At 43.5% G+C, this 27,661-nt stretch overlaps 1 protein-coding gene across 1 annotated transcript; it reads right to left on the bottom strand.

Moving 5' to 3' along the window:
- Positions 1-3,033: 3,033 nt before the first annotated feature.
- Positions 3,034-27,661, bottom strand: LOC117365663 (zona pellucida sperm-binding protein 3-like). Its single transcript, XM_033956301.1, has 10 exons — positions 27,507-27,661; positions 14,192-14,388; positions 12,630-12,742; positions 11,799-11,890; positions 9,609-9,789; positions 6,143-6,251; positions 4,735-4,826; positions 4,509-4,609; positions 4,086-4,223; positions 3,034-3,270 (listed from the first exon to the last, which is right to left on the bottom strand). The coding sequence occupies exons 1-10, from the start codon at positions 27,568-27,570 to the stop codon at positions 3,125-3,127; spliced, it is 1,233 nt and encodes a 410-aa protein (XP_033812192.1). The 5' UTR covers positions 27,571-27,661; the 3' UTR covers positions 3,034-3,124.

A 27,661-nucleotide genomic window follows, 5' to 3' on the forward strand; every position in this document is an offset into this window, starting at 1 on the left:
TCTGTAAAATTTATCTGTAAAAGCATATTATTCAGTATAAAATGAGCAATTTCTAGTGGGCTTGTAAAGGATTGTTTTTGTATTATTTCTTGAATTGAAAATTTGTATGGAAACCTTTTTTCCTTGATATCTTTATGATATTGTAAATGCATTAAACTCAAAAAAAAAAAAGAGCAAGTTCTCATTTCTTGCTTTACAACTTAGGCAGTACATATTCTCAGCTGCCTGTGTCATCTGTTTATATAGGTGCAAAGCTATGCACCCGCTCAGACTCTATGAAATACAGTAAGTCTCATTTCTACTGAATCAGTCTCCGCCACACTTGTTTCCCATTGGCTTTGGTGTCATCATCCTGTTGTTGAGAATTATTGTTACGGTACAGAGTGGATGGGAGCTTTAGATTAAGAACACCTCTTACATCAAAGATGGACTACGGGGCTTGATGGACCATTGGTCTGACCCGGTAAGGCTGTTCTTATGTTCATAAGGGCTGAACAAAAGAACTTAAGAATTGCCACTGCTGGGTCAGACCAGTGGTCCATCGTGCCCAGCATCCGCTCACGCGGCGGCTCTCAGGTCAAAGACCAGTGCCCTACTAGAGTCCAGCCTTACCTGCGTACGTTCTGGTTCAGCAGGAACTTGTCTAACTTTGTCTTGAATCCCTGAAGGGTGTGTTCCCCTATAACCGCCTCCGGAAGAGCATTCCAGTTTTCTACCACTCTCTGGGCGAAGAACTTCCTTATGTTTATACAGAATCTCTCCCCTTTTAACTTTAGAGCAGGGGTCCCCAAAGTCCCTCCTTGAGGGCCGCAATCCAGTCGGGTTTTCAGGATTTCCCCAATGAATATGCTTTGGGGACCCCTGCTTTAGAGCGTACCCTCTCGTTCTCTCTAGCTTGGAGAGGGTGAACAACCTCTCTTTATCTACTAAGTCTATTCCGGGGGTAGGCAATTCCGGTCCTCGAGAGCCGGAGCCAGGTCAGGTTTTCAGGATAGCCACAATGAATATGTATGAGATGGATTTGCATGCACTACCTCCTTGAGATGGCAAATCTATCTCATGCATATGTAATTTGGGGGGGGGGGGGGGGGGAGGTGCCAGCAAGCTATAAACCGTGAATAATCAAAACTTCGAATGCTGAAACCGCAAATACAGAGCGAGAAGAGTAGTGCTGCTTGATTTCCTGAAAATAAAAAACCAAAAAACCACCCCAAAAACCAGACTTTTCAATTCAGCAACTCCCACCCCTGATGCCTTAGGAGACCTCAGAGCAGAGGTATGTCGGTCTCACGGTGGAGGATCAGTGGGGTTCCACTGCACAAGGGGATTGGGGGGAGGGGGGGAAGAAAGGAAAGAAGAAGAACTGGGGTAGAAGGGAGAGACGATTGTTCTACATGAAAAAAATAAGACATCCCGGGAAAATAAGCCCTAATGTGTTTTTGGACCCCAAATTAATACGACACTCTTATTTTCAGGGAAACGTGGTAGGTGAACAAAAAGAGAGAGGGAAAGCCCTACATCCACTAAATATAGGAGCAGGGGCAGAAGATAAAGGCTCAGCTAAGTAGTTAAGACTAATTATGTCCATGTGGTTGGCATAAAAAAAAATTGCCTCAGGGGCCTAACTGGCATAAAAAACAAAATCACTTACATAAGCCGTTTACATGCAGGTATTAAAGGTATTTCGCCCCATCTGTTCTGGTGGGCTCGCAATCTAACATACTTGGGGGCAACGGGAGTGTTAAGTGACTTGCCCAGGATCACAAGGAGCAGCGCTGGGCTTGATCCTGCAACCTGAGGGTGCCGAGGCTGCATTGTACTCGGGGTGGATGGAAAACCGAGAGAACGGGCCATGTTATAGCAGAGGGTGCAACCTAGAAGAGAGTCAATGACTATATACAATCAAAATTAACGCAGCTCGGCAAAAAGCAACCCCATAAGCAGCTACCGTGCGTTATCCCAAACAGTAGCTACTTAATGTGGGTAGCGGGGGGATAAAGAGGCATGGCCGGCTGCGAGCTACCATGCAGGTGACTGCTGCATGCTGGCAAATCTCATCAGTGCGGGCCAACGTTCAAGTCTGCTTTGCACAGGTAAGGAAGGGAAAAGACCTACTTCTGAATACAATAGGCTGGGGGAGGGAATGAGAAGAGGGGCTCCCAGAACCGATTTTTTTTCCTAGAAGAAAAATGCCATACATAAAATTTGTTTGGGTTTGTTTGCCAATGAAGTCTGCCAATCAAGTGGAGCAGGCTTCGTCCAAGGCAAGACAAATCATGGGCTGCATACGAAGGGGTTTCGTCAGCCGTAAGGAGGAAGTCATTATGCCATTGTATAGATCCATGGTGAGGCCCCACCTGGAGTACTGTGTGCAATTCTGGAGGCCGCATTATCGCAAGGATGTGCTGAGACTTGAGTCGGTGCAAAGAATGGCCACCCGGATGGTCTCGGGACTCAAGGATCTACCATACGAAAAACGGCTTGACAAATTACAGCTATACTCGCTCGAGGAGCGCAGAGAGAGGGGGGACATGATCGAGACGTTCAAGTATCTTACGGGCCGCATCGAGGCGGAGAAAGATATCTTCTTTTTCAAGGGTCCCACGACAACAAGAGGGCATCCGTTGAAAATCAGGGGCGGGAAACTACGAGGTGACACCAGGAAATTTTCACTGAAAGAGTGGTTGATCGCTGGAATAGTCTTCCACTACAGGTGATTGAGGCCAGCAGCTTGCCTGATTTTAAGGCCAAATGGGATCGGCACATGGGATCTCTTCACAGGGCAAAGGTAGGGGAGGGACATTAAGGTGGGCAGACTAGATGGGCCGTGGGCCCTTATCTGCCGTCTGTTTCTATGTTTCTATGTTTCTATGTTTCTATGTTTCTATGTTTCTATGTTTCTATGTTTCTATGTTTCTATGTTTCTATGTTTCTATGTTTCTATGTTTGTTTTTTAATACATAATCCCTTAGCAAATGTTAAGGTTTATCAGGCTAGTAATGTTAAAAAAAAAAGTCAGCCAAAAGATCAAGATAGTCATCTATTTTTCTGGATTTATTAAAGAAAACAGAGCACCATATTTGTGTGCGAGATATAGGGTGGCACTGGCCAGAAGATATCTTCATTAGTGGTGCACTTGCCCATCCTGACTCCGTGAGGGACTGTGTCCCCGCTGCGTGTACAGACCAACCCCCAGACACAACAAGAGAAACAGGGAAACTTCCATCAGAAGGGCTCCAACCGCTGGTGGCATCAGACTCTGGTGCTTTTCTACGGAAGGAGAGAGAAGAACGCAAGTCATTCCACACTTCATGCTAGTAACAGGATACATTTAGGGCATCTTGCACAGCCACATGTATATTCTTCCCTCTTAATATTGGACTCTTTTGGGCAGCGAGGCGGAAGGGGGGGAATAGAAGATGAAGTTGAATATCAAAGTGCTTAATTACAAAAATGATTTTCCAGAAGTAGTTTGAAGCTATAAACAGGAGCCCATCAGCGGGAAGATGTGAAGAGGTCCCGTATATTATGTGGATAGAGCAAATCCTCCTTTTCAGTGGCAGATCCAGTTACGTGCAATTAAGACGCCTGAGAATTTACGTCTAGGTGAAAATGTTTTGAGGTTTAGGAAACTATTACAAGCTTTTTTTTTTGTCCAGGCATTCTACAGATCCATGAACTTGGGAGATTCTTTTGTACGATTACAGCTTATGGGTGATGCAAGTGTTGTTTTGATAGTTTAAAGTGATTATGAATGTTTACCGACGGTGAAGTTTGACTGTTCAGTGTCTGCTGGGCACCAGGTGTAGGTACTGTGCCAGCCCAAGACGGACACAACCCTTCAGACACTTTACTCTCCAATTCCTCCCTAGATTTAAAAGGTCCACTAGAAGAGGCAGCAAAGGGCACTCTAGTTTCTGCAGTCTTCCAACATTGGACAGGGCCGAGAATGAACCTGGCTGTGACTACCATTCTTTAGACACACAACACAACCACAACCACCGCTTAGCAGGAGAAGCTTTTCTCTCCTTCAGAAAGCATTCAAAAGATTGAAATTTTGACAATCGATTCACTGCAATCCCTACCTCTGGTGGCATTGGCCATGCGAGAACTATTGAGGGCGAGGGTGTCCCATGCGATGTTTCCAACCATTGGTCCAAATGGCTGTACTTTTACAGGTCCAAGCACCACAGTGTGGAACAGGCCATCCGTGTCTTCAAAGTCTTGGGGGGGGGGGGAGAAGAGAGAAAAGAACACACCATATACAGGGACAGTGAGAAAAATGCAGTCTGGAATGGTGAGAAGCAACAATTCAAAAAGCAGAATAACTCAGTGCGAGCCCTAAGCTACACGATTGTTATTGAGCTGGGACCAAGAGATGCAGATATAGCCAGCAATTTTATGGAATAAATGAGCCATCTACATCAAGTAATTTAATCATAGATCTATAAGAGAAGAATCAGAATAAAGGATCCTGAAGACAGACTATCCCGGTCTTAGTTTGGTACCTTCCAGGTCTCTTTTGCGACGCCCAGATTCTGATGATTGGCAGACAGAGTCACAACAGTCACATATAGAGTTCAGAGATGGATCATCCAGATGTTCCCACCTATGGGAAAATAGAAATCTGGGCAGTAATTAAAAAATGTCTTATCCCATAGCACCCAGATCCTCCCTAGTCAGGTAGCTTGGGATCTTGACCAACTCCTCCGTCAGTCTTCCCTTAGCTCTCACCTGCTGGTATCTCTGTTAAAGGAGCATGCCTTCTTTGTAGGGTCTGCGAGAACCTTAGGATCCCAGACGAGAACTGTAAAGTGAAGGTAGATCTGCAAGAGAAAATGGTCCTTGAGATGCCTCCAGACAAGTTATCAAATCCATGGAGTATCACTAACAGAGACCCCCAAGCACTAAACAGAACTCCTCCACTCAGCTGGTCAGCCCATGGGGGATGATTCATTGACAGAACTCAATCTCAAATTTAAAAGAATCAAGTTTTTAAAAAAAAGTTTTCCTATGTACTCAATTAGGTCAATATCTTCTGGATGCTCGATCCTATACCTCAGTGGTTCCCAACCCTGTCCCGGAGGACCACAAGCCATTCGGGTTTTTGGGATAAAACTAATGAATATGCTTGAGAGATCTGCATATTATGGAGGTGACTGGCATGCAAATCTGCTCCATACATATTTGTTAGGGCTATCCTGAAAACCTGACTGGCTGGTGGTTCTCCAGGACAGGGTTGGGAACCAGTGGCCAACAGTAAACCAAAGTCTGCCTGCTCCAACCAGTCTGCCCACAAAAGTGGCCAAAGTCAAATCTGGGACTCTGCACAGTTCTGCTTTATGATTAAAGACACCAGCATACTTTGTCTCTGCCCATCACGACTGCAGAAGACGGCCTGGCCTCAGTCCTCCTTCCCAACTACTAGAGTTGAAACCCACTCCAACCTTGATCCTGCTTTTTTTTTATGCACAAATGGAAAAGTCACTACTTATCACAATCACAATTACAATGATATAACTGTGTTGTTCATGTGGCATTCAATAGAACTCTGCTCGGAGACATGAAGGCAATTTGTTCTGCCTCGCCACCCAATCATTGCAGTGTTCTAAAAATGTATAGCTTCACTTTCACTACTAAATAGCTAGCTGGTACAGCTATGCTAAGCTTTTCATTCAAGTTGCAAATGTGTGAAAAATGATTTGAAAAACTTAACTTTACAATGTGGCTGGTTCCGACGTGCCACGTTTCGACCCTGCGTCAGGGAACCGGCAGCAAGAACAATTTACAAGTAGGAGGTGAAAGCTCATGAAAAAGACACGATTTCACTATGTGCTGTATCTCTAAAAGTGTACGATTTGTGCATTGAATTTTTAGTCACTCCCCTTCAAGTTATTTTTGCTTGAACTGATTGCCCCATTCTATTTATTTTGCTTTTTTTTATGGCACCATTTACAGGACCCAGACTGTAGAAGTCTGTCTGGCCTTAGGTCTTGCATCAACATTTTTAACATTTTGTTTGCAAGAATGCCAACTATAGGCTGATCATCCACCTTTGCTGAACACGATCAATAGCATTCCCCCCTCCCCCTCCCCCAAAAATAGTTCTATTACCTGATGTAATATAGTCAATATTACTCACATCCGAATCCATATTGGCAAACTGAAAGGCCTGGAGAGAGAGGCGGATTAACTCATCAGCTGGTCTGGATGTGAACTTGGAAGCTGCTACTTTACCATCTATGAAACACCTATGAACGAACAACTTTGTTCAGAATAGGAGATTCACTATCTACTAATTTCTATAGCGTTACCAGACCCACGCAGCGCTGTACATTAAGCACGCAAGAGACAATCCCTGCTCGAAAGAGCTTACAATCTAATTATGACAAAACAAAAAGGGTGAATCTAAACATGCTACTCAGGTAGAGAATTACAGAGGGAATAGGGGATTGGACTATAGAGGGCATGACAAATACATACGGATGCTTTTATTAGAACAATGTCAGTGGGTCAAGGGCCATTTGGGACAAGATCAGGTCAAGACATGGTGAACTGGCACCAGAAGAGACAAGTGTTCTTTAGATGTAGGATGTAGGATCACTCACTAGTGAGATGGGCCAACATAAGATCTTATCTATGCAACCAAACTTTCAAGCTCAATTGCAGAAAATTCTGGGATATATCCACTAAATGTTATTCCTGCATCCAGTCTTGAGCACATACAGTAGGTTAAAAATTGCCAAATTCCATCACTCTGTACAATTTATCCCCATCCCTGCCCCCCTCAAATCCTACCCCAATTTTAAAAATTTGGGAACTTGATATTAAGTGCCTATTAGTCAAAAGCACAGCACCAGCTCGCTGCTTATTTTAATTATCCGACACCTCTTGTGCAGTTCTGTGTTGGAATGGTATGCTTGTGAGATAAATTGCCCCTTAAGAGTGAGGTATATTTCAAGCTGACCCTTTATCAAGTCTCTCCTCGGGGCCAGTAGAACACCTCTGTGTTTGGGAGGGCCATCAAAAAAATCAAATTCTGACCCTTTCCATCTCCAGCTGCTGATGCTGGATGGGGCAAAAACAAACACAACAACTACCACCACTATAAAACTGGTGGGGCAATGGCTAACGTGACCATACATCCTGTTTTGAACGGGACCATCCCATTTTTAGCTAGCCTATCCCGTTGTCCCCAAGCACAGCTTCGGGACACCAAAATGGCCTTTTTGTTAGCACAGGGGTGCCCAAAATGTTGAAGGAAACGCAAGTCGATCATGGAACCCAGGATTTCTCCCCACTTCCCTAATGTCGATGCAGCAACAGATCAGGTGTGTGTAGTGACTGCACAAGCCTGCCCCCCCCCCCCCCCCCAATGTCAATTCTGATGTTGGAGAGGAGGTTCTGGTCCAATTACTGCTTTTCTGGCTCAGAACTTCCTCTCTGACAACAGAATTGATGTCGGGGGGGGGGGGAGAGGTTTGTGCAGTCGTTGCTGTGGCAGCGGCTTTGTGGGGGGGGGCAGGAAGAGAGAAAGGAGGGACAGGGAAAAAGAAAGGATTCAGTCAGAAGGAAGTGCAACCAGACACTCAGACAACAAAGGTAGGGAAAAGTTTTCTATTTTCAATTTAGTGATCAAAATGTGTGTTTAAAGAATTTTTATCTGCTGTCTATGCAGTATGACCCCCTTTTACTAAACTACCATGGCGGTTGGCTGCACTGAATGCCCCATGCAGCTCCTGACACGCATAGAGTTCTTATGAGCGTTGGGAGCAGTACAGGGCATTCAGCACAGCTCCCTGCGCTAAAAAAATGAGAACTGGAATTTGCAACCGGAAACAGGAAGTAGATGGCCCGTTTTGAGGAAAAATAAATGGTCACGTTAGCCATAGCTCTTGTGCCAACCCTATTGCGGAGTGGCACTCGCTGGCTGGTTTGGGGGGAGGGAGTGCTATAATGCGTCAATGGAATGGATAGTGTGCAGGACATGTATTTCGTAGATTTTTCTACATATCACACCTGCTTTTCATGTGGTTCGGGGTAAATCTAGTTAGAAACATGTGTTAGTTAAGGCCACGCCCAATAGAAATGTACGAAAAGTTAGCACACAAATAAACAATCTGAATATGGATTGCAGCCAAGGCCAGAAAAACACTACAGATTAATATTAAGGAAAAGTATAAGATTCTCTTTATGTATTTTGCTGGATTAGGCCACATCATAGAGGAAATCAGGTAGAGTATAGAGGTATTAAGAACTCCATCTTGTATTAATGACTCCATTATAGTTTTCTGTCTCTGTGTGTCTCTTCGTGGTGTAAACCATACTGAAAATTTCCCGCTTAAAAAAGGCCTGTAGTGTTCTTTGTCTCAATCATGAAACCTCATAGCCTGAGTGAAAACAGATGTGCCTGGCATTCCAATGCTGGGTATAGAAGAAAAAAGTATCCAATATGCATGAATATATTGTGTGATTTATGAATGTTTGGAGCCCCAAATGCAAATGCGTAGGAGAATGTGTTTGATAATGTGTGTGCGAATGTATATTAAATATGAGAATTGGTTTTGAAAACATTTTATATATTTTAAACCTAAAGAAATTCTGAAAAGTACCACATCTGTAATTTAACCTATCTGACCTTTCAGCTAGCCTACCATAGAAACTCTCTTCAGTCTGTAGCTGTAAAGGGAGGGCACTTATGGCACACTTAGGAATGTGGTTCAGTGAAATTTGAAGGTGTCAGCATTACTGAGTTTTGGTCAGAAGGCTGGTTTGATTTAAACTTTGAAAATTACAAAGTGTTCATTGGGTATATTATGTGTTGCGCATTCAGAAATTGATGTAAACAAAAATATAATCTGTAAAACTTTTCCTATGTTAAAAGAAATTTTCTTTGTTCAAACCTATGGACAGCCTCTGTTGGCTAAACTAAACTAAGCCTTAAGTTTATAAACCGCATCATCTCCACGGAAGTGTAGCTTGACACGGTTTACAAAGCTTAAAAAGGAAGATTTACAAGAGCATATAAACAGATTTACAAGAGCATATAAACCGAGGGGATGTAAGCAAGAGAAGAGATGTTATATGTTAGAGAAGGTTTTCAGTTTGTTTTCGGAATAGTTGAAGGGAGCCCAGGTTCCGCAGCGGGACAGTGAGATCGATCCAGAGGCCCGTGATTTTGGAAAGGAGAGATCTTCCCAGTTTACCTGCGTGGAATACGCCGTGTAGAGAGGGGAAGGATAGTTTATATCTGTGGGCTGATCTGGTGGTGGCAGGCGTCAGGGCGAGGAAGGATAGAGGGATTAGGGGCTGATTGGTTGACAGTAGTGATGTCATACTGGTCAGTGTGAAGATATAAAGTAACACACCAGTATAGATTGAGACCATGCCTTGCTTCAGGAGAGGTGCAAATTTCACACCTGAAGGGTCTCCACTGCACAAATGCCTTCTTAAGATGCTCTTGATAAAGCTAACAAAAAATAACCGACTGGAAAATATTTGTGTAGTTGTCATTATTCATGAACACCTAAGAGTAAGGTTGGCACAGTACAGCGCAGTGCGCTAGTCACTATTCTGCTACCTGTGCCTCTTCTAGTCCAGAGCATTACCCATGGTTGTTGATCACACTGTAGGTCATTGAAGACGTGGACAGATTTCTGCTTGGAGAGGCCGTGCTTTCATCTATGTAGATTTTCAGGGGTTGGTGGAAAGAGGGCTGAACCACGAACTCCACATTGATAAGAGAGCCCAGAGGGTAGACAGAAGTGTTTGAGGGGGTGCTAAAGTCCTCTTAAGGAAGAGAAAACACAAAGTTCAAACACATCATAGCTAGCGAAGCATTACAAATATTGTCTATTAGAAGGAATAGATGCAGAGGCAGAAGTCTCTGGTTTTATCAGGGCCTGTGCTATGTTTCTGGCACTCTTCCCCCTCCAGCATGGCCTCTTCTCTCCCACCTGTCCTGCCTTTTCCCCTTCAAAGAGCTACCTCCTATTTTCTGCTTCTGCCACCCAATTTTAAAAAGATGTTTCTCCAGGCCAAGAGAGTCATCTTTTGACTCTACTTTGTTTTGTTATTTGACTATGGGTCCAGAAGCATCAGCAATAAGCATCAAGGAACCTTCAAGCCCATTTGCATGCGAAGATCCAACTGGTCCTGCCCACTCTGATGCATTATGTACAAGGTCGGAGGGCAGATCAGTAGGGCTTTTGCGCGTACATAGGCCGAGAGGCATGGCAGTAGCAGCAGAAGGGAGGATGCAATGGTACACCATCAATAGCATGCAGGATATTGGCGCACCGACAATTCTGCTGATTCAAATGCAAGCAGCGACAAGTGCGCACATGAAGGGAGGTGAATTGTCAAGGTGGAATTGTCGCCCCCCCCCCCCCCGAGTGAGTTTCAGAGCGTGAGTTGTAAGTGTAGTGGAGGGTCCCCCCCATACACACATCTCAGAGCACAAAGAAAGCACAGAGCGGCGCACGTGCACTTGTCCTACATGCAAATGTCGGGGCAGAATTGTCGGCGCACCAATGGCCTGCGCATTTGATGGGTCACCAGTGCAACAGATGAGTGGATACTGCAGCTTATGACACACCCAGTCACGAGTACTGGGCCTACTGGGATATGCAAGCAAGCTCTGCATTTTATTAACTACCAGTACTTGGCCGAGGCAAAAATGGACATAAAAATCAAATATTGCATTATACAGTGGTGCCTCACACAACGAACTTAATTGGTTCCAGGAGCAAGTTTGTTATGCGAAAAGTTCGTTATATGAAACGCGTTTTCCCATAACAATACATGTTAAAAAAAATAATTTGTTCTGTAGCATAAAATATGCTAAGATGACATAAAAAAAGATAAATTTTTTGTTATTATTTTTATTTAGATACATCTAAAAACATACATCTCCCTGCCCTTTTACTTCCACTATCTTCCTATCCCATCTCTATTCCCTTTTGTCCCTCTCCCCATGATCAATCATCTCACCACCTCTCTCTGCCCTCACCCTCAGGGTTCAAGATTGCTTCCACTCTTTTTCCTGTTGTTCTCTCTGCCTGTCACCCTATGATTTAGCATCCCTTCTGCCCTTGTCCAATATTTCCCCTTCTCTCCCTCCCTCTCATCCCCTGCTCCAACATACCGTATTTCGACTGCCCTTCCATCCCCAGGCCTGCCAACTTCCACTCATTTACTGCTTTCTCCCACCTCTGCCAAAGCCCGCCCCCCCCCCCCCGCAGTGATCGGCAACACCAGGCACCCCCCCTCAATCGGCGAAACAGGGCCCCCCCCCCTCGATCGGCGAAACAGGGCCGGCGACTGCTTTCTCCCGCTGCTGTTGAAGTCTGTAAACAACTTTAACACAAGCCACGGGGCTCTAACAGTGCGTATGCTGCCAACGGCTTCCTTCCTCCTTCCTCTCCCCTCATGATGTAACTTCCCATTTGGTTGATGGAGGAGGAGGATGGTAGCCGGTAGCGTCACGCACACTGCGCGGAAGGATGCAGCTCGGGCGACTTCGTTGTGTGAAACGAAGTCCATTGTACGAATCAAGACAAGAAGTTCGTTGTGCGCAGCGTTCGCTGTGCGAGGCGTCCGTTATGCGAGGCACCACTGTATATAAATACATTCAGGACCTCCTAGCTTTGATAAGGCAGTAATTTCACTTTCCAACTTTCTCAATCTTTTCAGGTTGGGGCTGGCGATAGGAGGGAAAGATGGGCTGGGAAGGTGCCAGGATGACAATAGCTCAGTTTCCTGCGCTGCGAGTATAATTGAATGAAATAGTTGCTCACGATTCGTTAGCCTTGCTTGGAAGGTCAAGTACCCAAATCCAGATAGTTGGGAAACTACGGTAGACAATGGAGCAGGAGTTGGACTCAGTTTCCTAGAGCACAGAAAAAAAAACATTAAAAAGTCAACTGTTCTCAGAAAGGGAGATAACAAAGTTTCTATTTATATATGCCAACTGCCTATCGGTTCTATACGGTTTATAAAAAGGTGGACTGACCCATTTTCAGCAAGCTACAACAAAACTTTGGTATCTACCAGATAATGGCAGAATTATATCAGTATGATCTTAGGAGAGCTTATAAGAATTTAGAGAAAAGTGATGTTTTTAATAACGTTCTAAAAGTGCATATATGGAGGCTGAATTGCTAACCGTTTAGCCCAGAGATCATCTCCCAACTTAACATCCATGGGGAAAACGGGTAGTGCGAGGACAAAAACCTCTGAGTAGCTTCACAAGTAGCAGTTGATGTTTAGGGCAACTATTTTCAACCCAGTCTTTGGGATACATCTATCCAGTTGACCCACCAACTGACTGAATGTGTCCTAAAGACTGGGTTGAAAATAGATTACTTGTGATGCTAATCAGAGGGTTTTTGTCCCTACATGACACGTTATGCATTACGGATATCCTGAAAACTCAACCACTCGGGACTGCCTTGAGGACCAAGTCGAGAACCTTTGCTCAAGGGGCCTCAAAGACATAAGTTGGGCAGAAGCCCTGGTCAGCATTTTACAGAATACTGCCAAGAGATATCAGGGGTTTGCTGGGGTGTCGAGGTGGCTGCAACAGAACTCATCTGTAAAGGGAAGCAAAAACTGCATATGTTTCTTACCTGGAAGATGTACAATTGATGCGCTCGTTAATGGATTTGGAGTAGTATTTTTTTTGGTTCAAAGGAGGGTTGTAGACCAGAGTGGTAAAATATTCTACCTTTGCTCCTGAGATCTGAGGGGAAGGGAGGGAGAAGAGAAAAGACATTGAATCTCCCTACTTCGGCATAAGAAACAGGTTTTGAACACGGAGGTACAGTATACACAATACCAGTGGTATTTCTAGTAGCCCATTTCAGAGCCATTATAAGATGGAAAGTTATGGCAGATAAAGAACATGGCCAAATGGACACACGGACAAATAATTCAGGTCGTCATCGTCATCAAAACCGCCTCTTGCTTTTTTCTACTTCTTCCTTTCTATGCCCGATTCCCAAGGACATTGCCCTGTTGCAGGATTCAGGAACCATCTAGGACGAGTCTCGTCACAAATTTCTAAATCCATTGTCCATATTCTAAACCAATGTCTCAAACCTTTTTAGCTCTGGCACACTAAAAATGGAGCAAATGTTTTTTTGTGACAATTAAAATGGCAAAAACAACAAAGAATTAAGTTTTGAGTTATTTAAAGTTATTTAAGCTATGTATGGGTAATTGCAACAAATGGTGAAACTAAAGTAGAAAGAACAGAATTTTCAATGTGATGGATGAGCTTGTTTTTGAGTGCAAATTAGTTCAAAACTTGGCTCGATAGTCGACAAGCAATTCTATCACAGCTGAAAATCCAAGTTCTCAACAATAAGATCCAAACGGTAAAGCCTTGATTGCTTTGTTGCTGAAGTTATGATAACTACTGCATAAAAAATAAAAAATTAATTGCCATTAGTTTTCAAGGATCAATCACAAAGAATGATGCTTGCCTGGGCGGTTGTATCCTCACGCACAGACGCTTATAACATTGACAGACTCATGCGTATACAATGTACATGTCATCTATTCAAGTGTATACTTAAAGAGAATTTTTTTTTTTTTTTAATAAAAGTAAAATTCTGGAATCTCTTGTGGCATACCCGGAATCGCAAAAGACAAAGGCACACGCCGACAACTGAGCGGAAGACGGAGGTGCGCACCGAAGAAAATTACAGTTTTTAGGGGCTCCGACGGGGGGTTTTGTTGGGGAGCCCCCCCAGTTTACTTAATAGAGATTGCGCCGGCGTTGTGGGGGGTTTGGGGGGTTGTAACCCTCCACATTTTACTGTAAACTTCACTTTTTCCCTGTTTTTAGGGAAAAAGTTAAGTTTACAGTAAATGTGGGGGGTTACAACCCCCCAAATCCTCCACAACGCCCCCACAATGCGGTGCAATCTCTATTAAGTAAAGTGGGGGGGTTCTCCCCCACGCCCCCCCGGAGCCCTAAAAAACAGTAATTTTCTGCGGCGCGCACCTCCGCGCTGCGCTCAATTGTCTGCACGCGCCTTTGTCCCGGTGCACTTTTGACCTGACACTCCGGAATCTTTGTGGCACTCCACTGTGCCATGGCACACAGTTTGAGAGACACCGTTCTAAAGCCTTTCAGTAATCAAGGGTATTCTCGCCAGAGCTCCAATTCAAGAAGTCAACTCACCAGACGGGAGAAGCCGCAGTCCCTTACTTTATACTCGAAGACGATATATCCCTTCAGTTCAGTTATGGTGGAGTATGGGCAGCTGCCCAAGTGTAACGAGAGAGGGTCCAGCACGTAGCCAGTGCCGAGGGGATCCATCTTTATGGCCAGCCCAATTCCGGTAGCATTGCATTCGTAGAATAAAGAGTTACTGGGAGCTGAAGAAAGCACCAGCATCAGTAATCAAACGACATTAAATAAATAGTGAAAAATCTTATGAGCATTTATATCTTAGTACCTCACCTGCAGAGCTGGATTAAGACCCTTAAATGCCCTAAGCACTAACTAATTATGGCATCCCCTACACTTGTAATTCAAAGTATTATACAGCAAATCTTATATCACGCTTCCCCCAAGGGCACTAAAGGAGTTGGGTTTTTTTTTTATCTATCAACCCAGAAAATGTTTGAGATCTGAAAATGGTATGAAGTCGAGTTTGGAGGGTAAGATATTGGTCTCGTATGTTAAGATTGGGGCAAAAATGCCTGTAGCAGGTGCCAAGTTTTGGAATGTGCTGCCTGGCATTCTGCGATTTTGTGATGGGAGACCGAGGGCATTTCCCACCCAGGAAAACTGGGGACTTCCCTCCTCTTCATTACATATAAAATTATTCTCTTGACCTTCAAAATAAAATCCTCTCATCTGCCTTCATTTCTACATAAACTCCTCATCCCCCAATGTTCATCTCGTACCCTGAGATCCACAAATCAAAATCTTCTTCTGATCCCCTCTATTAAAAGCTTTTTACACACGGAAAATAAATTTCTCTGTCACTGCCCCAATGCTATGGAACTCTTTTACCACAATCTCTCCGAGACGAACAACAACTAGATAAATTTAAGACAGGCCTAAAGACTTTTCTATTCCGTGATGCATTTATTTCTGTTTAGTATCTATCTCTCAGTTATCTTCAATTTTTCAACATCAAAAATTTATTTCAAAGACTTCTCCCCACCCAAATGTTGTTTTCCCATCCCCTCTTTCTCCCTTTTCTCTCAACATTGTAACTTTACCCTTCCATAAACCTCTTCCCTCACAATCAAGTTTGTCTAGTCTTGTTTTAATATACACTGTTTGTACCTCTAAATATAGAATATATTAACTCCCCTTCCCTATTTATTTATATTTTTATTGTAATGTACACCGGCCAGATATTTATTTGATGGTCGGTATATTAAAACCTAATAAACTTGAAACTTGAAACTTCAGATTCACCGAGCTCTGGAACAACCTTTCCTCCCCTCTTCGGAACCCGAGTGCTCTCCAACCCTTCCGTAAACTTCTGAAAACCTGGCTTTTCTCAAAAATTTAACCACTCCCTCCTCCTCTGACATCCTAGCCCTCTAACACTCTTCTTTCCTCCGATCTTCATCTAGCCCTTTCCCTGGAGTTCCTTTCTCATTACAATCCCTGCAAACCGTGCCGAGCTCTATGACCGTGGAGACGGCGTGGTATACAAACCTAAGGTTTAGTTTAGATTAGTTTTACTAAGCCACGTTGGGACTTTTAACACGCGCGCTACATCTCAACGCCAGCATTGAGCTGGCGTTAAGTTCTAGAAGTGTAGCACGCAGTGTAGGGCGCGCTAAAATCACTAGCACACCTTAGTACAAGGAGCCCTGAATTATAAGAAAACGTTGAACACAATTATTTGTCAACGCCTTCATGCGCTAATGCTATTTGCTGCCGAAGCCTTACCGTCCCGCAAATATTTTTAATGGGATTTTGTCTTTCCATCTTGTTGGGTGAATTTGAAAAAAAAGGTTTTAATAATGATACTGTTAGTTAATGTTTTATTGCGTTTGTTCTGTCAAAACATGTTTTAGTTTTTGTTTTGTTTTTTAATTCTTTATTGATTTTCAAATTTTGACAGTGCAATACAAATATTGAACATGAGTATTATACATAATGCACTTAATCCATTACCAATCCTTTTCTCCCTCCCTTCCTCACATAACTATTACACTGCACATGCATATATTATTGCAATATTATAGATAAATACCTTTAGCAAACCCAAATACTTCCCCTCCCCCACCCCCCTCTGGACATGTAGTATTTTTAATATGTATGCATGAAATTTTGTAAACCCCATAGTTTTTATGCGGTATATCATTTTTAAATAAATATTAACTAATAACTAATTTTTTTATTATATTGATAGTATAATATAATTTTATTGTTTATAATTAGGATAAGGAGATAAAAATTGTTTAATGTAATATTGTGATGATTACAATGTATTTTCATACAGTTTTTCTGATTCTTCAATTGTATACATTATAAAGTTTTGAAATGTCAAGATTTACAAACACAAAACTAATAAAACTATAAAATAAAATTATCCAAAATTTGAAATTAAACAAAAAAAAACTTACAGTAAGGAAAATGTTTAAATGCATTTAAAATACAGTTATCTTGTTAAAACGGACTCCCTTATAACGGAATATCATTTATAGCGGATGAGGTCCGCTGGTCCCAGCTGTGCATCTTTATGAACATGCAGAAAATCACTGCATATAGCGCTTGTAGGAATTTTATGAGTGTTGGAACTTTTACCACCATGGGCCGCACTAAAAACCGCACTACAGTTTTGTAATTTAAAATAAAAAAAATAAATAAATAAAGAGGGGGTGAATAGTATGCGGTTATATAACATTAATTCAACCCCTAAACAGAATGGTGCTTGAAATTTTTCTTCGTCTTTTTTGCTCTTTAATATGGTGTATTACTTTTGAATATCTACCTGTCCTTGTTTTCTCATTCGGCAATATGATTAAATGGATGTCTGCACAGGAAATATCAAATCACTCAACATGTAATTAAAACTTGAATTTGTTACCAGAGAATGAGGTAAGAACATAAGCATGGCCTCTGCCGAGTCAGATCATGGGTCCGTCATGCCCAGCAGTCTGCTCCCACGGCGGCCCCCCCCAGGTCCATGACCTGTAAGTGATCTTATACCTAAAACATTCTATTCCCTAATCATTTAATATCCTTCAATCCCCTTTTCCTTCAGGAAATTAACTAATCCCATTTTGAAACCCAAAATCGTACTCTGCCCTACCACCTCCTTTGGTAGCGCATTCCAGGTGTCCACCACCCTCTGAGTGAAGAAGAACTTCCTAGCATTTGTTTTGAATCTGTCTGTCTGTCAGTGAGTTTAGCAGGATTAAAAAAAAAAAAAAAAATTTTGGGATTAAATTGCCTAAAAGATAAAAGCCATAAGCCATTATTAAGATGATTTGGGAACACACACAACACAACATTGCTCTTCAACCGCATAACCGTAAGTTCAACTCGGTTTACAAAAGGCTATAAACGGTAAACGATATCATGAAGAACAAGAAGTATTTTGAGAAGAGATAGGTTTTCAACCGAGTTCTAACCTAGCATGAAATCCGTTTCTCTCTTTCGAGATCTTGTCAGGTACTTGTGAGCTGGATTGGTTGCTGTTGGCAACAGGAAGCCAAGCTCGATGGACCTTTGGACTGTCCCCTTATGACAACGCTAATTCTCATTTGTTATACATGAGCTAAAATCACATGCACCGTTGTCAGCCGACTGTCTGTAGAAATGTATGGACCAGTCCAGCAAGTCACAGGATGGGAAAGGGGGGGGGGTGGGAAGAAGCTCTAGCTTGTAAGTTGCTTCTTTGAATAGTGATGGGCCAGCTTACAAAGCTATTTTAACCAGGCAGAGCCTAGTTAAATTTAACCAGGCAGAATCTAATATCAGAACTAACCGTCATTGCACCGACCTGTTGATTCTGGACAGTCCTGTGGGTGGAGCTAGTATTTTTCTGGTTAGTGACAATATTCACATCAATACCAGGTAAGTATCAAAAATTAGGACATCAAATAAGCTTTCCTAACTTCAGGTCACTAAACCAAACCAAGCACTGGTCTAAATATTAGCCAATGCGTACTTAACTTCTGGGTGCAGCATCAAGGGTTTCTAGAACCTTCCCCCTCCCCCCCCCCCCCCCCCCCCGAAGGCAGAAGCCCCTAAGGAGGTCCCCTGAGCCATCTCTGGTGGTCCAGGGGGTCCTATAGGCAGGAGAAAATGTCTACTTGCTCTTCCCTTCACAACTCTGGCCTCAAACAGCCATGGTAGCCTCTAGCAACAGTCTTGCAATACTCGCTAGTACTGCAGGGCAACTGCTAAGAACTTAATAGCCTTACTGGGTCAGACCAAAGGTCCATCAAGCCCAGTAGCCCGCTCTCACAGTGGCCAATCCAGGTCACTAGTACCTGGACAAAACCCAAAGAGTAGCAACGTTCCAGCATCTCAAGGAATAGCAAGATTCCGGAACCCCAATGAAAGCAACATTCCAGCGCTGAGATTATGATGTCATAATGCCTCATTCCACAGTACCTCAGAGCCAACCTCATCAGTGATGTCACAATGGCTTGATTGTCCTATACTTGGCAAATGTAAGAACCAATACAGGTCCCTAATACCTGGCAGAACCCCAAATAGTAGCAACATTCCATGCTGCCGATCCAGGGCAAGCAGTGGCTTTCCCCCATGTCTCTCTCAGATTATGGACTTTTCCTCCAAAAAATTGTCCAAACCTTTCTTAAAACCAACTACGCTATCTGCTCATACCACAACCTCTGGCAATGCATTCCAGAGTTATTTTGAGCCTCAAACTGCACTGGTCATGAACAGATCAATAAGTCTCCTACCACTAGGGTAACACAAGGTAGCACCAGCGGATGGTCTAAGACACAGTTCTTCAACCGCCGGTCCGCGGACCGGTAGCGGTCCGCAGGAAATTTTTGCCGGTCCGCGCAGGACCGGCAAGATTGACTCATTTGAACTTCCTGCCGGTCCGCGCAGGACCGGCAAGATCAGCATCGGAAGCGTGCGCTGGGCCGGAGAGATCTTGGGGAGCCTCCGACAGTGGCTTTCTCCCCTCTCTGCAGCTCTCCTTTACTTCCCAGCGCAGCGATTCACGAAGGCAGCCTCGGGGCTTTTGCTGAGTCGCGGCTGCCTCTGATGATGCAACTTCCTCTTTCCTCAGAGGCGGCGCGACCCAACAAAGGACCCGAGGCTGCCTTCGTGAATCGCTGCGCTGGGAAGTAAGAAGAGCTGCTGGGCAGGGGAAAAAAGGGACAGCTGCTACTGGAGAGGGAGAAGGAGAAGGAGAGATGCTTCTGGGAGGGGAGGAGGGAAAGGAATCTGGGAAGCTGCTGGGCAAGATAAAAAAAGGGACAGCTGCTACTGGACAGGGAGAAGAAGAAGGAGAGATGCTTCTGGGAGGGGAGGAGGGAAAGGAATCTGGGAAGCTGCTGGGCAAGGAAAAAAAGGGACAGCTGCTACTGGAGAGGGAGAAGGAGAAGGAGAGATGCATCTGGGAGGGGAGGAGGGAAAGGAATCTGGGAAGCTGCTGGGCAAGGAAAAAAAGGGACAGCTGCTACTGGATAGGGAGAAGAAGGAGATATGCTTCTGGGAGGGGAGGAGGGAAAGGAATCTGGGAAGCTGCTGGGCAAGGAAAAAAAGGGACAGCTGCTACTGGATAGGGAGAAGAAGGAGAGATGCTTCTGGGAGGGGAGGAGGGAAAGGAATCTGGGAAGCTGCTGGGCTAGGAAAAAAAGGGACAGCTGCTACTGGAGAGGGAGAAGAAGGAGAGATGCTTCTGGGAGGGGAGGAGGGAAAGGAATCTGGGAAGCTGCTGGGCTAGGAAAAAAAGGGACAGCTGCTACTGGAGAGGGAGAAGGAGACGGAGAGATGCTTCTGGGAGGGGAGGAGGGAAAGGAATCTGGGAAGCTGCTGGGCAAGATAAAAAAAAGGGACAGCTGCTACTGGAGAGGGAGAAGAAGGAGAGATGCTTCTGGGAGGGGAGGAGGGAAAGGAATCTGGGAAGCTGCTGGGCAAGGAAAAAAAAGGGACAGCTGCTACTGGAGAGGGAGACGGAGAGATGCTGCTGGGAGGGGAGGAAGGGAAGAGAGTTACTGCTGGACAGGAGGAGGAGGGAAGGGAGAATGAAAAAAGGAAGGAAACAGCTGGCAGAGAGATTAGAGGAGGGGAAGGGGAGACACAGGCATGAGAAAGTAGAGAGATTGATGATAGGAAGGGGTCAGCAGAAAAATAAGCAGAGGGACAACGATGATAGATCTGGTGTAGGAGAGATAAAAATGAAGAGAGCAGTGAAGCTGGAATGAATCATGTAAATAGGAGAGAGGGGCACAAGCTGGATGGAAAGGAGAGAGGGACATAGAAAGAAGACAGATACCATATGGAAGGGGGAGAGGACAGATAGTGGATGGAAGGGGCAGATGCTGGATTGAAGAGACAGAGAGGGCATACGCTGGAAGGAAGAGAGTGAAAAAAAGATTGAAAGCAGAAACCAGAGACGACAAAAGGTAGAAAAAAATAATTTTATTTCTATTTTGTGATTAGAATATATCAGATTTGAAATATATATCCTGCTAGAGCTGGTGTTAGACATAACTGGGGACTGCAAAACCCAGGCAGTGCTTCTTTAGCTTTCAGCTGGCTTAGGGCGCTCTCTGACCAGGGGGCAGTTGCCCTAGTTGCACTCCCCTAAAACTATTCCTGTCATGTGTTACTTCAGTATTCTGTTAGCATGATATTTCTGTGTAGCATTCTGTAATAATTTGGCTTGTTCAGTTTTCTTGATAGTAGAGGGGATATATGTGAAGGGGAGGGGAGACAGGGGTTTTGTTGATCCTTGCTCTGAATTATTTGTATTTATAAAATGACAATTCTACAGAATATTGTTTCTTTTTATACTTTAATAAAATACATTCAATATAAAATCATAACTGAGGCTTGTGTGGATGGGATCAGATGATTTGTGGGGACCGAGCTCGCGGAGATGGGGCGGAAACGGGATTTTTAAATTTTAGTCCTAGTAGTTTGCCGGTCCACAAAATAATTATTTTTTTTCTGCCGGTCCACGGGTGTAAAAAGGTTGAAGAACACTGGTCTAAGAGACGAGATCACCTTATGTGGGTCCTGGCCAATATTCAGCTTGAGCCCATGCAAGACCCAGTGGCCAGCAGATAGTCAATGCCAACTTTGGCCTAATTCTGTTTGTGGCCACAGAAGCTAGCTCTGTGGATGCCGAGCACCACCAATATTTAGCAAACCCATTGACTCTGTCCAGAGAGGGGAAACTTCTGCTGGGTTCAGCTCTTCCCAGTCATTTTGAAAAAGTTGGATCCTATGCTTGTGGTAATCGGTATTTTTAAAAAAAAAAAAAAAATTCTGACCACTGCTGGCTAACTATTGACTGGCAATGTTTAGGAGGTCTCTGATCTGGTGGAGACAAACCAGGAAGGCAATATTGTTGGTGGCAGCATTGGCAATTAGGGTTACCATATGGCACTAGAAGAAGGAGGATGGATTGAGACATCCGGGTTTTACTTCTATTGAAAGCAATGGAAGTAAAAACCCAGATATCTCAATCTGCCCTCCTTTTTCTGGAGCCATATGGTAGATAACCCTAACCATTGGTGGTTTTAACCTCCATTCCAATCTGATGTAAAATTTTGGGATATTAAAACCATGAAAGCCAGGGTAGATATCGCACATCAGAAAAGTGAGAAGAGTCCAGAATCAGTGATCGCTTACCAAGCTCATCACTAGTGAACTCCCCACTGAGGCCCTTCTGTGCTTTTCCTGCTCTAATACTCTGGAAACTAATTCAGATTATTTATGACTTCTTTCATATTAAAGTGTCACTGATCCAACCATGCAGATTCCTCAGCAGATTGCAATCTGAAAAATGAATAAACTGAGCTGCTAAATGCCTCGATTCCAGAAAGGAAAACTTTTTCAGTCTTAGGATGCAACACTGAAACTAAAACTTTCCGGTCTGTGTAGTCCTTGGGGAAAAAAAAAAAAAAAAAAAAAAAACAGGACTGGCTTAAAATCTAGGGTTAACATTGGCTCTAGAGAAAGGAGGACGGATTGAAACATGCAGGTTTTACTTCCTCTGAAAGCAAATTCTCAATCTGTCCCTTTTCTGGTGCCATATGATAACCCTACAAAAAAAAAAAAAAAAACAACAACCCCAGAACTGGGACTTTTGGCAGTTCTGCCACAATCCAGGACAAGTCAAACACAGACCCATCAAGGTTCTACCTTGATGAACCGGGGGGGGTGGGGAGGGCAGGTGCACAGCTTCCGCTAACAAGTGCATTGCAGTTTCCGTGAGTGGGGGGGGGGGGAGGAGGCAGAGTCAAGTTTCTGGAGTCATTAAGCAAATTAGATGTTGCTGTATAAGCTTGTGTATGTTTAATATGTTCTTAATAACGGTACCATCATAACATATAAAAAAAAATCACTTGTATACCGCAAATTCCATTAAGTTCAATGCGTCTTCAAAGCACGCCAAAATTGTTGATACGAGTTTGAAAGTGTAAATATGCGATTCAGATCCCTAATCCATGAGGCTGCCTGGAAGGACAGCAATCGTGCCTGGAAACGAAAATAGTTAGAGATTTTCTAGAATGTTTGGAATTTTTAATGATGAAAGATTTCATAAGATACTCTGGAATTAGACCCGCTAACACCTTAAAACAAATACAGCCGAATTTAAATTTAAATCTGCGCTTCAACCGGAAGCCAATGCAATCGACAAAAATCGGCGACATGATCATACTTCTATAAATCAAAAATCAGTCTACCGCTGCATTCTGAATTATGCAGAGTCTTTGAAGACTTTTTTGAGCTCCAGCAAGGTGAACGATGTTACAATAATCCAGCTGACTAAGGACCAATGATTGAATTAACGGTCGAAAGGAGTTGATATCAAAATATGCTCCAATAGTTCTTAGCTTCCATAGAGTATAGAAACCCTTTCGAACCAACAAATCGACCCGATTTCTCATAGTAAGGGTTCGGTCTAGAATTACACCAAGTATCTTTATGGCTGTCTGGATGCTATAGACTCATTTATGTTCAAAACAGTTTTATTATGAACATGAGAAAAAAAACAAAAGCAAAAAACAGAACAAGAACAAGGAATCAACATCCAGCAATGCATAAATTTCAGAAACAATACAAAGAGCTAATCCAAGTACCCACCACCCCTCCCAACCCTCCCCCACCAGCAAAACACAAATCCGACCCAAAGGTCTCTTAGGCTGTCATTTAAAGCAATAGATGTAACATCTTCATTTAAATTTGGTGATGCAAAAAAAAAAAAAAAAAAAAAAGGTTTCTGTATTAATTTTCAATTTGAATTCTGCCATCAAATTCAAGTATGTTTCAGTTTAGAACATAACATAAGAAATGCCTCTGCTGGGTCAGACCCGAGGTCAATCGTGCCCAGCAGTCCGCTCACGCGGTGGCCCAGCAGGTCCAGGACCTGTGCAGTAATCTTCTATCTATACCCCTCTATCCTCTTTTCCAGTAGGAATTTGTCCAATCTTTTCTTGAACCCCAATACCATACTCTGCCCAATCACATCCTCTGGAAGTGCATTCCAGGTGTCCACCACACGTTGGGTAAAAAAGAACTTCCTAGTATTTGTTTTGAATCTGTCTCCCATCAACTTTTCCGAGTGCCCTCTTGTTCTTTTATTATTCGAAAGAATGAAGAATCTGTCCCTCTCTACTCTCTCTATGCCCTTCATGATCTTATAAGTCTCTATCATATCCCCTCTAAGTCTCCTCTTCTCCAGGGAAAAGAGTCCCAGTTTCTCCAATCTTTCTCTATCTCTATTTCTATCTCTCTCCCTTTCTCTCTCTTTCTATCTCTCTCTATTTCTCTCTGTCTTCCTTTCTCTCTCTCTTTCTGTCCCTCTCTACTCTCTCTATGCCCTTCATGATCTTGTAAGTCTCTATCATATCCCCTCTAAGTCTCCTCTTCTCCAGGGAAAAGAAACCCAGTTTCTCCAATCTCTCAGCATATGACAGGTTTTCCATCCCTTTTATCAGACGCGTTGCTCTCCTCTGAACCCCCTCGACTAACGCCATATCCTTCTTAAGGTACGGTGACCAATATTGGACACAATACTCCAAATGCGGGCGCACCATTGCCCGATACAACGGCAGGATAACCTCTTTCGTTCTGGCTGTAATACCTTTTTTGATTATACCAAGCATTCTATTCGCTCTCTTAGCGGCCGCTGCACACTGTGCCGTCGGCTTCATTGTCATGTCCACCAATACCCCCAAGTCCCTTTCCTGGGTACTCTTATTCAATAATATCCCTCCCATTGTATAGTTGTACCTCGAGTTTCTGCTCCCCACATGTAATACCTTACATTTCTCAACGTTGAACTTCATCTGCCATCTCGTCGCCCAATCTTCTAGTTTGTTCAAGTCCCTTTGCAACTCTTCACATTCCTCTGTAGTCCGAGCTCCATTAAATAGTTTAGTGTCGTCCGCAAATTTTATTATCTCGCACTTCGTCCCTGTTTCTAGACCATTTATGAAGATATTAAATAGTAGCGGCCCAAGCACTGAGCCCTGCGGGACACCACTCGTGACCCTCCTCCAGTCGGAGTAGTGGCCCTTCACTCCTACCTAGAAAGTTGACTATATTTGTAATGTCAGCTATTGCATACCTTTCTTATTAAAAAATTACCATATTATTCGGTAAATATTAAAACATTATTTTTTAGTGGAAGAAGGAATCATGGGAGTAGGAGAAGCAGCGAGAGTTAAATCAATTACGAGGAAGTATTTTGTTACAGAAAGGGTGGCGATTTATGGATTGGGCTTCTAATGGAAGAGACCAGCGACATAGCCATAGGGGGGAGGGGGGCTAAGCTAGGCCAGGCCTCTCCCCACATGCACTATAGGCTCAGGCAAGAAGACCCCGCAGTAGCTGGAGGCACTCTACCGACTTTTTTTAAAAGCAGTATGAGGAGGCGGAGCAGATCCAGCACCCCCACCCACAGAGATACGGTTAGCATTGGGGGGGGGGGGCGGAGGAAGGAAATGTGTTGATTCCCCAGAGCTACTATATAGGGCTGGCTATGCCTTAGAAAGGAGCCAGGCGAAAGCTTTTATTTTAATATTCTAGAGCAGTGGTTCCCAACCCTGTCCTGGAGGACCACCAGGCCAATCAGGTTTTCAGGCTAGCCCTAATGAATATGAATGCAGCAGATTTGCATACCTGTCGCTTCCATTATATGCAAATCTCTCTCATGCATATTCATTAGGACCATGTGGTTTTTGCCACCCTTATTGCATGACTGAGCCTCCGGCAATAAGAGATGAGTTTGTTTTAAAAGGTGGCTCGGGGCTGTAGTCCTAGACTTGAGGGAGGCCAGGTCTAAGAGGTCCCTCTCAAAAATCAGATCCTCCTCAGCAGCTTTGTGGAAGTCAGGAAGGCTGATGAACTTTGTAGCAGATCTATAAATGATCTATCCCTACTAAGATATCAAAACTTAACTTCAAATAAAATTAACCGATGGTTAGGGATGTTTGTAAGTTTCCAAGATGTACACGTTTCTTTTTGAAAATTTGGGATCCATATATTCAAAATCTTTCCTCTAATGCATGAAGTATGATTATTAATATTTTATATTGAAGCTTTGGAAACATTTATAACATTACAATACCAGGTAATGCGTCATCTTCCATTCAGGGGGGGAGAATTGAGGGGTGCAGGGGTAGGAAAATAATAGGTCTTATGGAAATGTATATTGAAGGAATGATAAATTTCATATTTTATTTAATTTGATTAATTATTTCAATACAATGTGAATAGGAGGTGGGAGGGGCAAAGGGAGGTGATATGGGTTATATGGAAATATATTTGGAGGAATGTTAGAAATATGTATGAAAATATCAATTGTGAAGCTATTTGAAAAGAAAATCTATTTAAATTATATTATATTTACTTATTTCCTTCAATAAAATGTTATAAAGTAAGATATCAAAACCAGGTGGGATGGGAATAAGGCACAGACTAGTTAGGCATGTGCCTAGAGCTGAAATATTTAGACAGGACTCTTTCAGTAGCACCCAGAGATAAGATGTTGCCCAAGTCAACTGCTTGAAGGAAGAGGAGAGAGAAGCAGAGGGCCAGAGCTACTGGTTCCCACAGATGTTTTATAGCAGGGGTCTCAAAGTCCCTCCTTGAGGGCCACAATCCAGTCGGGTTTTCAGGATTTCCCCAATGAATATACATGAGATCTATGTGCATGCACTGCTTTCAATGCAGCCCTCAAGGAGGGACTTTGAGATCCCTGTTTTATAGGGTTACCATATGGCTCCAGAAAAAGGGAGGACGGATTGAGAGATTCGGGTTTTACTGCTATTGAAAGCAATGGCAGTAAAGCTCGGATGTGTCAAGCCATCCTCTTTTTTTCTGGAGCCATATGGTGACCCCAGTTGAGGAGGAGCTGGCAAGCAGCACGGCGGTAGACCATCCTCCTCTACCAGTGATGCAGAATGTGTTTGACAGAGAGGAGACAAAATCGTTCTTTCCCTGGGGCCCATTAGAAAGTTAATCCTGCTCAGTAGTCAAGGGCCTAAAGGGGTGGAAAGTAGGACATAGAAGTACATCTTTAGACACCTTGCCCGGTAGATGATGGCAGAGAAAGGCCAGTATATGGTCTATCAGAGTCTATGGTTCCCATTCCCTTGGGTTCTCCACATTTCTTTAGCTTGTAAGAAGTCAGGCCAGCCTTAAAGGCCCATCATTTTGCACCCCTGCCCCACACATACATTTTGGAGGATCTGTCCAGAGAAACCCAGAGAGTGACACAGTTAAGAGGTACCTTTGGGTGTTCTTTTCTGCTTTCTCTAGATCAGGGGTGTCAAAGTCCCTCCTCAAGGGCCGCAATCCAGTCGGGTTTTCAGGATTCCCCCAATGAATATGCATGAGATCTATTAGCATAGAATGAAAGCAGTGCATGCAAATGGATCTCATGCATATTCATTGGGGAAATCCTGGAAACCCAACTGGATTGCAGCCCTCGAGGAGGGACTTTGACACCCCTTCCTAGATCAAAGGCTCCCAAACCTAGCCTGGGGGAACACTTAACCTACCAACTTTTCAGATATCCCAAATTAACATTAGATTAGGTTTACAAACCACAAGAGTTACACAAGTCATCTCACACATGCTCATTATGCCTAGAAACTTTAACTAGCTAGAGTTTCTCCAGAGCAAAAGTTTGGGAACCCTTGAATTATAGAACAGACATTTAAATATCTTTCTTATCATTCAAAGAAGATCTGTCTCTGTTAATTTTATTTGCTCTTCAAGCCACAGCACATAGAAACAAACATAATATTTATTTCACTTAACAAAATAGCTAATTGTTTAAGACACTTACCAGGCTGGGCACCAAGAAGAGAAAACCAGGAAAAACAAAGAAATACACTCCCCCAGGCTTCCATCTTGAGACTGAGCAACAAACCAGTGGGGGGAAAGCAGGACTTTAAATATAGTGATAGGCACTGCCTGTGAGCAATCTGTTATCACACAGTT

Source organism: Geotrypetes seraphini, chromosome 8 (assembly GCF_902459505.1).
Source record: "Geotrypetes seraphini chromosome 8, aGeoSer1.1, whole genome shotgun sequence".
In the NCBI taxonomy this organism is placed as follows: domain Eukaryota; kingdom Metazoa; phylum Chordata; class Amphibia; order Gymnophiona; family Dermophiidae; genus Geotrypetes; species Geotrypetes seraphini.